The sequence below is a fragment of the Apiospora marii genome (assembly GCF_038362585.1).
Source record: "Apiospora marii strain CBS 49790 chromosome Unknown utg000011l_segment0_segment0, whole genome shotgun sequence".
NCBI classification, from domain to species: domain Eukaryota; kingdom Fungi; phylum Ascomycota; class Sordariomycetes; order Amphisphaeriales; family Apiosporaceae; genus Apiospora; species Apiospora marii.
In genome coordinates, this window is record NW_027117382.1 from 2,416,452 (window position 1) to 2,427,647 (window position 11,196).

Consider the following 11,196-nt stretch of genomic DNA (forward strand, 5'->3'; position numbering starts at 1 on the left):
ATATGCTCCTGAACCGTTCGTGACTCTTCTTCTTTGGAACCAACAGAACATGACAAAAAAAAAACATGAAACCTTCTGGAACAAATCTGACAGCGAGGCAAGCTCGGCAGCGAGAAACAACGTAAGAGCCCGCTGGGAAATCACCTACCTACCACGGAATGCATCTCGTCACAGTTGAAACGGCCGAATCTGTTACTGTCACAGTGCATTCCATCATCAAACGCTGTTGCACTCGAGATTTCGCCATCGATGTTACCTCAACGTATCAGCCAGATCTGCCTGGCCCCCGTGGTGTGATTACCCGGGATTTTCTGTTCATAGGAGAAGAAGGGGTAGGGAGAGGGAAAAAACACAAAAACGGCCCTTGAGAATCATCCGCTACCGCTGGAGGAGCCACTTTTACCGTGCTAATGTTACTTGACAGCTCTTAGCAGCGAACCAGAGGCGGTGGGATGCAACATTAGCGGCGTCGCGACCCAAACATTTCTCCAGTTTGGTCGTTACCCCTCGTGGAGTTTCGTACCTTTTTGACGTTTTCGCATTGAACAAAGTGGCCAAAACGCAAACGGTTCAGGTTGTCACGGGCTTCCTGTCACGGGCGACGGGGTTCACTAGATAAGTAGATAACATCTTGGTTACCGCTTTTGGATTTATCTTTACCCCAGCAGTTCGCTCACGATTTGACAGCTGAATGTGTCGGGTTCCTGACGATCCCAGGCATCCGACTCTGCTGTGCTAGTCTTCGTCACCGCTGTCCCAGTCGACGAGGTGCTCCTCGTCATTGAGAGCCAGCTGAACGAAGTGCCGCACCCATGCCTCATCGACTTGATTCAGTTGCCCTCCGCCGTCTCCTCCCGCTGCAGGAGGCGGCGGCTGTCCGTTCTCCACATTATGGCCATTCCGAGCATTCCTATTGACCGGATGGTTCTGGCCCTGTCCTCGCTGTCTGTTATTTCGCCGGTTGTTCCCCGGGGCCGCATGCCCGCCGCCCCTGTGGCCTCGACCTCTAGGACCCTGTCGACCTTCATTCACCGCCTGACCGGCGCCGCGACCACCACCTGCAGGTGCTCCTGCAGGCTGGCGATTTCCTCCACCACGACCACCTCGAGCCGCAGGCGCGTTACCCTCGATGCGAAGCACTAACGGGCCCTCGCGAGCAACTCGTTGCTGCTCCGCCGGTTCGGCATTTCAGGAGCCGCTCCCTGCGGGGCGGCATGTGGTGCTGCTGGTTGCTGCTCATCTGCTGCTACTGCTGCTACTGCTGCTGCTGCTGCGGGCGCAACCTGCGGTGGTGGTGCATCATCCACATCAGGTTCGGATTCGTCATCCGAGTCATCCTGGTCTTGCACTACGATCTCCAGATGCTGCCCGTACTGACCCGGTGGGACATTCGCGTTGCGCAATGCATCCCCGCCGCCGTACGCGATCCCCACGTCCGCACCATCTCCGCCCTCCAGCTCCCAGAGCCGCATGTAGCAACCGTTGATTTCTCCCCCGGGCTGCATGTTGAAATGGCGGTAGGGATTGGACGGGTCGAGCCACGCGGAACATAGATAGCAGAAATGGGTTTGGCAGCGGAAGCAGCGCATGTGGTTGCAGCCGTGGGTCTTCTGGCAGGGCGAGGCACACGTGGGACACGGAGTGGTGTGCATCTTGAGGTAGTCCAGAGACGCCTTCTCCTCCGCCGTGATCTCCCCCTTGCGCTCCTTGGGTATGCAGTACTTGAACTCGCCATGCCACGACTGGCCGCAGCGCGAGCAGAAGGCGAAACTGCAGTCCTCGCATATGGCAAGCAGATCCTGACGGTAGGCAGCTTGAGATTTGTCCGCATCGTTCTCGTCGTCCGATTCGTAGTCCGAATCCGCAGCAAGGTCGAAGCCTTGCGGCTTCTTGTGTTTCTTCGATCGCGCGGCCCCCTGACACCACGATCGGGGGCAGTAGACCGTGTTTTTATCCGACTCCAGCTCAGTCTTGTGCTTGAGCGTAACGTAGCGTTTGACCATGTCCTGGTCAAGGGGGATTTGGAGCAGCTCGCTTGGGCTTATGAACGTCTTTGGCTTCCGTCTCTTCCCGCCCGCGGCGTCCCTCGCTTTGGATTCCCGCTCCTCGGCGCACTTGGGCTCTAAGCAGCGCACCGATGCGACGTCGCCCTCGGTGATGGCATTATTGTAGAAGTCTTGTAGACACTGTATGCAAAACACATGTCCGCAGTCCAACATCTTGTGACAAACGGCGCCCTTCTTGGGATCTGTTTAAGCGCAAATTAGCCCGCGTTCTCTACCGTACCTTACAACAGGTCCAAGACTTACCCAAACATATACCACAGTCGAATGTTTCCTTCTCAAAGGCTCTGCGTTTGGCCATGTTATCGTAGTCAAGAATGGCAATTTTGTGTTCTGGCGAAACCTCCAAGTGGTTGTTCTTGGCCACCAATCCAAAGACATCACCGGCAGCCTGCTGTACATCGTCGATGCAGTTGAAGACCACCTGGTCGTGGCCCATCTCTTCCCACAGCCGTTCTGCATTTCCCTCCAGTCTCCGGATGATGTCGGTCGATAGCCATGGCGGCGAGGTCGATATACTGAGGCTCGGCGGCTTCGCTTCGGGATAGCCCTCGGGCAGGGTCACGCGCAGTGCCAGAGAGGGCAGGTTCGACAGCTCTTGGGAGTCGATGGTGGCGCCGCTGAGGGCGGATGGTGTTCCCACCGGCCCTGCTGCTGCTGCTGCCGCCGGGTGGTCGGTCGCCTCTGGGTGGGGTGCCGAGTCGGAGGAGGAGACGGCCGGGAACTTGACCACGACGGGTTTGCTCAGGCTCACGGGTACCTCGATGGTAAAACTGTAGGGGTCCTCGTCATCGACGCGCAGCTCGTCCGGGTAGATGGCGGCGATGGTGGAAAGTTCGACCGCGCGGATGTCTTCGCTCTCGTCGTCATCCATGGTATTTTAACGAATGCTACCGGCCCTCTAAACGATCGACAAACTGGTGTAATTGTGTAACGGCGCGCATCCTAGGATCTTGAGCGATGGAGCATGTGGGAGAAAGCAGTCGGCCTTGGTAGCGCGGTATGATTAAGAAGTAGAATGGTTCCAGCTTCGCAAACTCGGTCTGCCTATTCCCTGAGGTTTGCCACTCTATCTATTGTTGTAGCGGGAGAAAGATGGCGACGGCGCAGGTTGGTTGGACGGCTGGATAAAATAAAACTGGGTGAGGCTGTTAGGCTTCTGCTCTTTGATAAGACTGGCGCTAAGGTGGCCTAATAATAGAAGCATGCATACATTCTTCAGAGAGTCGCGTTACAAAAGCGATGGGTGCGAGAGACGTGTGTGTGGTGTGGATTATTAGGATGAACCGGTGCCTGTGACAACACGCTCGGGTTTGGCTTGTGGGTTGACAGGCGGCAACGGCGCCGGAACCTTTCTAGAGTTCGACAATGGTTCGGAACAAGCCGTCTTTATCGCCGTAGACTCGAAGAGAAACAAAATAGACCGCAATTGGTGGGGCCGACAGGTAAAGATATTTCTGAGAGCGGATGACGTATGCGTAACCTCTCTGATGCTGAGGTCGAGAATAGGTTGTTAATGAGATGCAGATGCAAGTAGTACCTACATACCTAATGTTGAAGAATCCAATTCCTTAGGTAAGAGGTGCAATATCACTGCAACATGCATCAAATAGGACCCCTACTGCTCTAATATAAGCTTTTCTGCTGTGCGCCAGGAGACCCTGAGGAAGCACTAAATTGATCCAACTTCCCCGGGTGACTCATTTCTTATAGTCACCGGTTGACTGCCCCTAAATGCTTGAGCTTGGAAAGAGGAAAACATGGACAATTGCAATTGGCTTCCTCGGATTATCTTGGCCAACAAGCCAACAAGCCAGCAGTCATGACGAAATGCAATAGAGGGGTAGACTGTCTCTGTCTTTTCGCGTTTGCTGTTCCAGAACCCATCAATCGATGAGTAGTGGAGTCGAGAGGCGGCATCAACGCTAAAATTTATAGCGCGCCGGCCTGCGATTCAGGACCAGCTGCTCTTCTGAAACAGGCATGTGCTCTTTGGAAATCCGACTTCACGATTTCCTTTGACACTGTCACCACCTCCCGACCACAGCAAACATCTCGAGTGCGACAGCTGGAGCTGTAGCAAGAATATCTGCCTATACCAACCCTACACAATGGCTGACGAGGCGCCCCTGGCGTCGCTGTCACTGACACATGTGCACTATGTACGTTGCTCTCGCCAACTCCACCACATTCTGTCTGGAATAGATGGCATTTCCCCCCTCCTCTCCCGCCTCAACAGAAGCGCGTACACATAGCCTGGTGCTTGTGCTAACCAATTGCTTCTTTTCCTTATCTACAGGACCCCTCCGACCCGATCTCTTACCTGTGCGCCTGGCTCGCGCTCGTCCCGCAAGGCCTCTGCGTCGTCTACGCCACCCTCGTCTGGTCGACACGGGAGGCCGAGGTGGCGCTCATGTTCGCGGGGCAGCTGCTGTGCGAGGCCCTCAACTTCGCCCTCAAGCGGCTGATCAAGGAGGAGCGCCCGCGCCGCATGAACGGCAAAGGCTACGGCATGCCCAGCTCGCACGCACAGTTCGTCGCCTACTTCGCCGTCTCGCTCGCCTTGTTTCTGGTCGTGCGCCACCGGCCCGCGGGGGGCAGCAGCCGCCGGAGGAATCACACGCCCATGGGCCTGCCCGAGCGGGTCGCCTGGAGCCTCTGCGGCCTCGGCATGGCCGCCGCCGTCGCCTGGTCCCGCATCTACCTCAACTACCACACGGAAAAACAAGTCCTGGTCGGCAGCGGCGCCGGCGCGGCCAGCGCGGTGATCTGGTTCGTAATCACGAGCATCCTGCGGCAGTCGGGCTGGTTGGCTTGGGCGCTCGACCTGCCGCCAGCGCGGTTTCTGCGGGCCAGGGATCTGGTCATCGAGGAGGACCTGTGTCAGGCTGGGTGGGAGAAGTGGGACGACAAGATGACGGCTCAAAAGGCGAAGAAGAACCTCAAGAATCAATGAGACACGCACGCCATTTTTTCATCAACGGATCAGTTACAGGAGTCGTGGGGGCAGGTTGTTTGGTGTAGAATATGGAGACAGATACCCAGATATATATAAGTGCTGTGCTGCTTGACGCTACCATGCATTGTTTGTGAATATTTCTCCCCCTTTGTCTTTCCCAATTTCGATGTCTATAGCCTTAGGGGGTGACCAGTCCTTTGCAAACGGGCATATACAGTTGGATCGAACTTGCAGATGCTATTCTAGATGAGGTGGCTCGCACCATGGCTTGCACACAATGTAAGGTAGCTTTCAGAAGATGCCCTTCTGTCCACCAAGCCCAGGTCTCTGTTTATCAACTAAGCCATGTGGTATATTTCGTTTGTGAGAGCTACAAGTTAGCATGTCGGATACGCTGCCTTCGGAATAGTGGCCCAGCTAGCCAGTACGTAGACTGTAAGGGCGTCAACAAGAGAACGTGGAGTATCGCTATACAGTCTTTGTCTGCACATTTTGCTCACTAGACCTGAAGTTATGTTGTTGGAGTCTTATAGTTGTTTTGAACTCCTCCGCGCTTGACACCCTTGAGGTCCAGCGCCCTACGTCCTGTTCTGAATGGTGACGGTAAAGGGGAGATATGTGAATCGTCCCATACCGAGCTTAGCGGCGGGCTGGGGAGAGGAGTAGCAGCCTCTTCTCCAGGCACCATCCATAGACATGACGGTAGTATGCCAGGGTGGATAAGTGGGCTATTAGAGAGGTCTGTACCGGCAGTATACGATCATGATGCGGCTTGACTCGTTAGTCTTTCCTTAAGTGCTTCACACTGGCCCAATGACAAACTGGACAATGGGGATAACTCCACTGGTCGGCTGGCTCCGGGGAACCTACCGCGCTTCACATTATATATATAGCACCCGCTATAGAAGCAAATTCGAGTAAGAAAGCTGAGAAAGTCGGCAATCTACCATTTGTCATTCTTCTGGCTGCACTGCCCCGGGACCCCTCTTCTGCCCGCAACTCTTTCATATAGCCCTCCCCCATATCACCTTTATCTACTTGAAGCTTCATGCATGCATGCACAGCCCGGTGGGGATGTCTAACCATGAATCAAATGTGAACGCCACTCGGCAGATGTGCCGAACTGTTACTTACAGATACCAGCAAGGACAGAGAGCGAGATAGAAGAAGAGAAGAACAGGTTCAGACCCTAACATGTTCACGCACTATGCCATTCATCGTGCGTCTTCATTCGTTGCACTGCCTCCTTGGCGAGTCAATCTGTAACGGTAAAGGGGTAATGAAAATGCAAGTGCCAAGTGTAGTGTAGCGATTTATTGATAAGTCAAGATATTATTATGAATTTGTTGTAGGGTGTGTCAATATTATCGGTATCAGTACGGGCTGTCGTCAAGCCCACGACAGCATTCACCGTACTGAATTGTGGTGTGAGATATAGTAGTACAAGCAGACACTCAGACGTTCCCGGAAAAGCAATCTAAGCAGGATCGGACCGTTGCGATTGGCACCGCAAATAGGCTTTCTCCCATGGATTCGTCCAATGTGGGTAATCTGGGGTATCGACCGAAATATGGTAGACTCGAGTTGCCATCCAACCAACCGCGTCTCTTCCTTCGTCTGACCAGCACCGATACCAAGCAAATGCCAAGTCGCCACACGTTCACTCACACATGTAGTCACTCGCGATTTGGAAAAGGGCAGTTTAGTGGAAAATAACGACAGAACTCAGATTTGCCTCTCTCCCCGGATCTATAACCAATGCTTCGTCCGTTGGGACATCCACATTTCCAACCAAATAACTATGACATGATGTGAGATTATAATGATGTAGATACCTCGAGAACAGATGAGAATGCTACAAGACTGTGTGTTCACATCTGGAGTGGAGGCAACTACTCGTCTCAAGCTGCCATTTCCCCGCTCCGACTTCCCCCTTTTCCCCTGTGTCCCCTCCCCTTGGTATATCGATGTTGCGATCCTGCTCTCACAGCTCTCCCACCATCTAGTAGTAGTCCCATTTCCCAGTTCATCCCTTTTGCATTTCCTTCGGCCCGCTTTCAAAAATTCAATCCAACCCGCCCCATCAATTGTACATACAGACATAGACATACACTTGCGCCTCCAACGCTCTTTTCCCCCTCCCAATACATGACTGGTCCATTTCGCACGCACGGCACTCCTTTTCGGTGGTAGTAGAAGTAGTAGGTAGGGTAAGGTAGAGGAAGAGTGATGGAAGGACGCAATAATAAAAAAAGACAGGTAAAGTAAAATAATCAGCCGGTTTTTGTTCAGGTATCACATATGCCCCGCACAACGCCGCTTCGGTGGTAAAAGAAATATAAATCAAGAGAAAGAGATTGGTGGTCGGTTTGGTCGGTGTTTCCCTTCCCCCCATCATCAAAAAGAGACGAAGGGGAAAGAGGTGGTGAAGAGTAGAAAAAGGAGTGTGCGCGTGCTCTGGTCGGAAAAGTCGATAAGGAGTGGAAAGAGACGGAAGAATAAGTAGTAGAGGTAAGCATTATGTCGGCCGACGATGGACACGACGTGGTTGATGGTGGTATTCTGCAAAACGAAGGACTACCGGGGTCGTTACATAGCCCTCCAAATTGCCAACGAAGCAGCAAGGCAGTGCAGTGAGGTGGTGCGCTGAACAAAACAAAAAGGAAGGCTTAGATCCAATCCGACCGGGCGTCCTTGGTCTCGGCAGCCGCGTCCGAGTTGCCACGGTTCCTGGGCTGCGGCGGCGGCGAGGATGGTCCGCTGTGCATCGGGCTGGTATTGGACCGCTTGATGGGCACGTTGAACCCTACGCCCTTGGGTGACGGCGTCCTGCTCTTGGTCGGGCTGTTGGGCGAGTAGACGGTCGGGCTGAGCGTGAAGCCTCCCAGTGTAGGCTCGTCCTCCTTTGGCGGTTCGGGAGTTTGGTAACGGGCTGAATCTACAAACGGATCATCGCTGACTTCATTTGGCCGTGTCGGCTCTGCACTTCCCGATGGGGGGTTGGATAGCGGGCTTGGCTTCACAGCGGGATGGGGATACTCGAGGTTGTGCACCCTCTCCCGCTCGGCATCAGTGACGACGCTGTTAGCCATCGGGGGCATGTCGTTGACATTGGAGAATCGGAGGCCGATCTGCACGGTGGCAGTCGAAATCATCGATGAGTCTCTTCGGTGTCGGGCGAAACCCATCTTTGGTGGCGGTTTCAGGGTCTCGTATATATCCTCATACAAGTCTTCCGCGTCCGCGTCAGGAGTGGCGCGGTGCACGTTTATCTCAGGATTGTAGGTGGTGGTAGGTAGAAGTCCGACCGAAGTCGTGCTTGGGATGTTGGTGGTGGTGGTGGCGGCGGCATTGTTGTTGCCAGGGAATAGGGAGTATGATGTTGACCGTTTATGGCCGTGTCCGCTCGCTTCCTGCGTTGCGGGCAGCTGTGCAGGCTCAGGGGCTCTTGGCTCATTTGGCGGCGGGGTGAAGACGGCGTGGGAACGCAGAGGATTGGGCTGGCCATAGTTGAAGTACTGGCCCGGCTGTGACTCGATGGCCGCCTCCTCGGCATCTCGGGTTGGCGGCACTAAATGTTCTTGGCTCTCGGCTTGCTTCAACGTTTGAGGTCCACCGATGGGCTTCTCAATCTGACTCGAGAAGTAATCGTCGCTGGGGCTGGGTCCCCGGATCTTATGCTTGAGCTTTTGTCGTTCATACTCGGCTTGCTTGTCTCTTGGGCCAATGGTGGAGATAGTGTTGGACCGGAGGAACAGATGGAGGCCACCTGTCACGAGACCCGAGATGTTAGAGACCACGGTCGAGATCATCGAAAGCGTCAAGGTCATGTCCGAATCGCCGCTGCTGGGAGTTGATACTGTCAAGCAGAGGAAGAAAGGGATCATGAGGATCTGCGAAAGGTGTCAGTGGGCGTCAATCATTAGGAGAAGGAACCATAAACTCACGTTCGATATCATCCCCACCCCGAGATAGTATACCATTCTCGACGCGCAGACTCTCTCCGTCGTCTCGATGGTTGCGTGACGGGTCAACTGGATAAAGACGGTCAAGGTACTTGCAGCCAGCACAGTAGAGATGAGTGTGAACAAGATGAATCCTCCTTGAGCCCATTTTGCCACGAACCAAAACAAAGATGCGTAGCAGATGTTTGCGGCGGCGTTGAAGAAAGCCACAAGCCCGGTGGCCATGAGCATGATGACGAAGGTGGCGAGACAGATAGCAACTGTCCATTTGCCTCTGGACGGAAACGGCTTCGACCTCACACCACGGAATGTAACCTCGAGGCCAAATACCACTTGTAAAAATGGCACGATAAAGATGGCTGGAGCTGGTCAGCGGCCTCGTTGCCTGAGAGGAGTTGCTGGAGTATGTATATAACTCACCTGGCCACATGAATTGGGAGATCAGGGAGCAGCCCTTGGCAAATAGCGCATCCATTCCTTTGGATTGGGATACGGCAAATATTATGCCCTGGACGGTGATGCCCAGAGACAGAATGAATGGGTAGGTCTCGGTACCGCGTACGACTGTGAATATGTTCACCCTAAGAGCCACCGTTAGCCTCCATGCCCATCAAGATCGAGATTTAAGCCAGCCAGCCAGCCAGCCGACGGCGTGTAGCTTACTTGTCGGACGGTCGTTCCCTGTTTCTTTTCGCTTTGGAATAACAGTCGTAGAGAATGCCCATGGCGGTGGCGAAGGCCGCTATGGTGTTGAATACTGCGAGGACGATGGTGGACGTTCGTATCGATCGGGCAGCCTCGAGCTTGAACTGATTAATAACAGCCAGTGTCGTATTACTGCCCGCTGCCTGTGATAACCCCATCGAGCCTCCGGAAGAGAAGTTCGTGTTCGCCGACCAGGCGCCGCCGTTGAGGTGACGACCTGCGAGATCATCGAATGTCGACATTGCTGCGGCTGATCACCTGGGGGCGGTGATGAGAGCCTTGAGGATCCTTATGGTCGAGGTGAATCATTTAATCCATGAAGGCGGCAGGAGGATGGTCGCGGTCCAAGACGATCTAGTGGTGAATACGGCAGTGGGATGAAGAGAATAGGAAATATAGTTATGGTCACTATGGGATAGAATGAAGATGGACTAGCCAGGCACGCAAAAGAGGCTGGATCACAGACCAGACGAAACAAATCCTGAACCAGCAGATGGATGGCGAAAAAGATCTATCAGAGAAACGAAAGATTGCAGCACCCTCGGGGTAACTGGGACAAGTGAGATGTGGAAAGAGGCACGCTCCAGGCCGCAAACCAGTCCAAAGGGAAAAGACAAGAGGTGCCAGATGCATGAAGGGCATTTGCAAATAAGGGAACGGTGCATCTGCTAGTCACTTGCCAGGGTCGCTTGTCCGAACAAGGTCCCCGCGCGGGTCTCAGATTTCCGGCTTTGCGCCATGAGCTAGCATCTCAGGTTGTTCAAGGGTATATACATACAATGTATATTTTGGGGTATAGAAGCGGAGACACCGGGCGTTCTCACTCGAACACATGCTGCTGATTGGCCATGGGTTTCACTCTGATCGTTTGCCAGACGAGAAGGAGGCTGGTCCAGGGCGGCCCAGAATGTCTTTGCTCGCTGCGTCGAACGGTCGACGAGGAACTGCACGCGTTCGGAGCTTTGCCGGGCATGGCGCCCCCGTGCGCCAGCTCTGGAATTGCGTTTCCTGACTGGCAGACAACCTGGAGGGTGGGCGGGCGCCGTCATGAGAGTGGTGGCAGCCTGCGAGGCTTGCGAGGAGAACTAGCATGGCATTGTGTAGCGATGGGGTCATGAAGCAGTACTGTTACAACGTCATGTTTCGTCGAGCCGCTAAAGGAGCCGATAAGGTTGAAGTTGAGCCTCAAGGAGTGCAGATTAGCCTCAAGCAGCCTAGCTCGACACTAGTTGGCGCTAGTCGGGGCTTTTTGTTGCAGACCCCGGTCGCATTTCTGGGTCGGTTCTTGTAAGTTGATTGGCTGTGACCCCTGCAGTCCACTACGGGGCTTGTCATACCCTGGCTCGGCAGACTTGGCAGGCGGATACCTCCCGTCTGAGACTAAGTACTCACAGCAGAACGACACATCAACACACACACACTGGAGGAGAGACAACAGACATCATCCATTTTCCCGGTTTTTTTTTTTTTCCTCTGAGAAACCCGAGACCAAGTTCCCGTTGCG

At 54.1% G+C, this 11,196-nt stretch overlaps 3 protein-coding genes across 3 annotated transcripts; 1 reads left to right on the forward strand and 2 right to left on the reverse strand.

The window, feature by feature from the left end:
• Positions 1-735: 735 nt before the first annotated feature.
• Positions 736-2,937, reverse strand: PG985_013838 (RWD-domain-containing protein; the record flags this gene model as incomplete). Its single annotated transcript, XM_066833604.1, has 3 exons — positions 736-1,167; positions 1,260-2,248; positions 2,310-2,937. 3 exons carry the CDS (start codon positions 2,935-2,937, stop codon positions 736-738), a joined length of 2,049 nt encoding a protein of 682 aa, XP_066678344.1.
• Positions 2,938-4,174: 1,237 nt separating this feature from the next.
• On the forward strand, positions 4,175-5,019 carry PG985_013839 (uncharacterized protein; the record flags this gene model as incomplete). Its single annotated transcript, XM_066833605.1, has 2 exons — positions 4,175-4,225; positions 4,363-5,019. 2 exons carry the CDS (start codon positions 4,175-4,177, stop codon positions 5,017-5,019), a joined length of 708 nt encoding a protein of 235 aa, XP_066678345.1.
• A 2,672-nt stretch (positions 5,020-7,691) lies between these two features.
• On the reverse strand, positions 7,692-9,934 carry PG985_013840 (uncharacterized protein; the record flags this gene model as incomplete). The annotated part of the gene is made up of 4 exons (XM_066833606.1): positions 7,692-8,915; positions 8,970-9,346; positions 9,408-9,568; positions 9,651-9,934. The coding sequence occupies 4 exons, from the start codon at positions 9,932-9,934 to the stop codon at positions 7,692-7,694; spliced, it is 2,046 nt and encodes a 681-aa protein (XP_066678346.1).
• Positions 9,935-11,196: the final 1,262 nt, after the last annotated feature.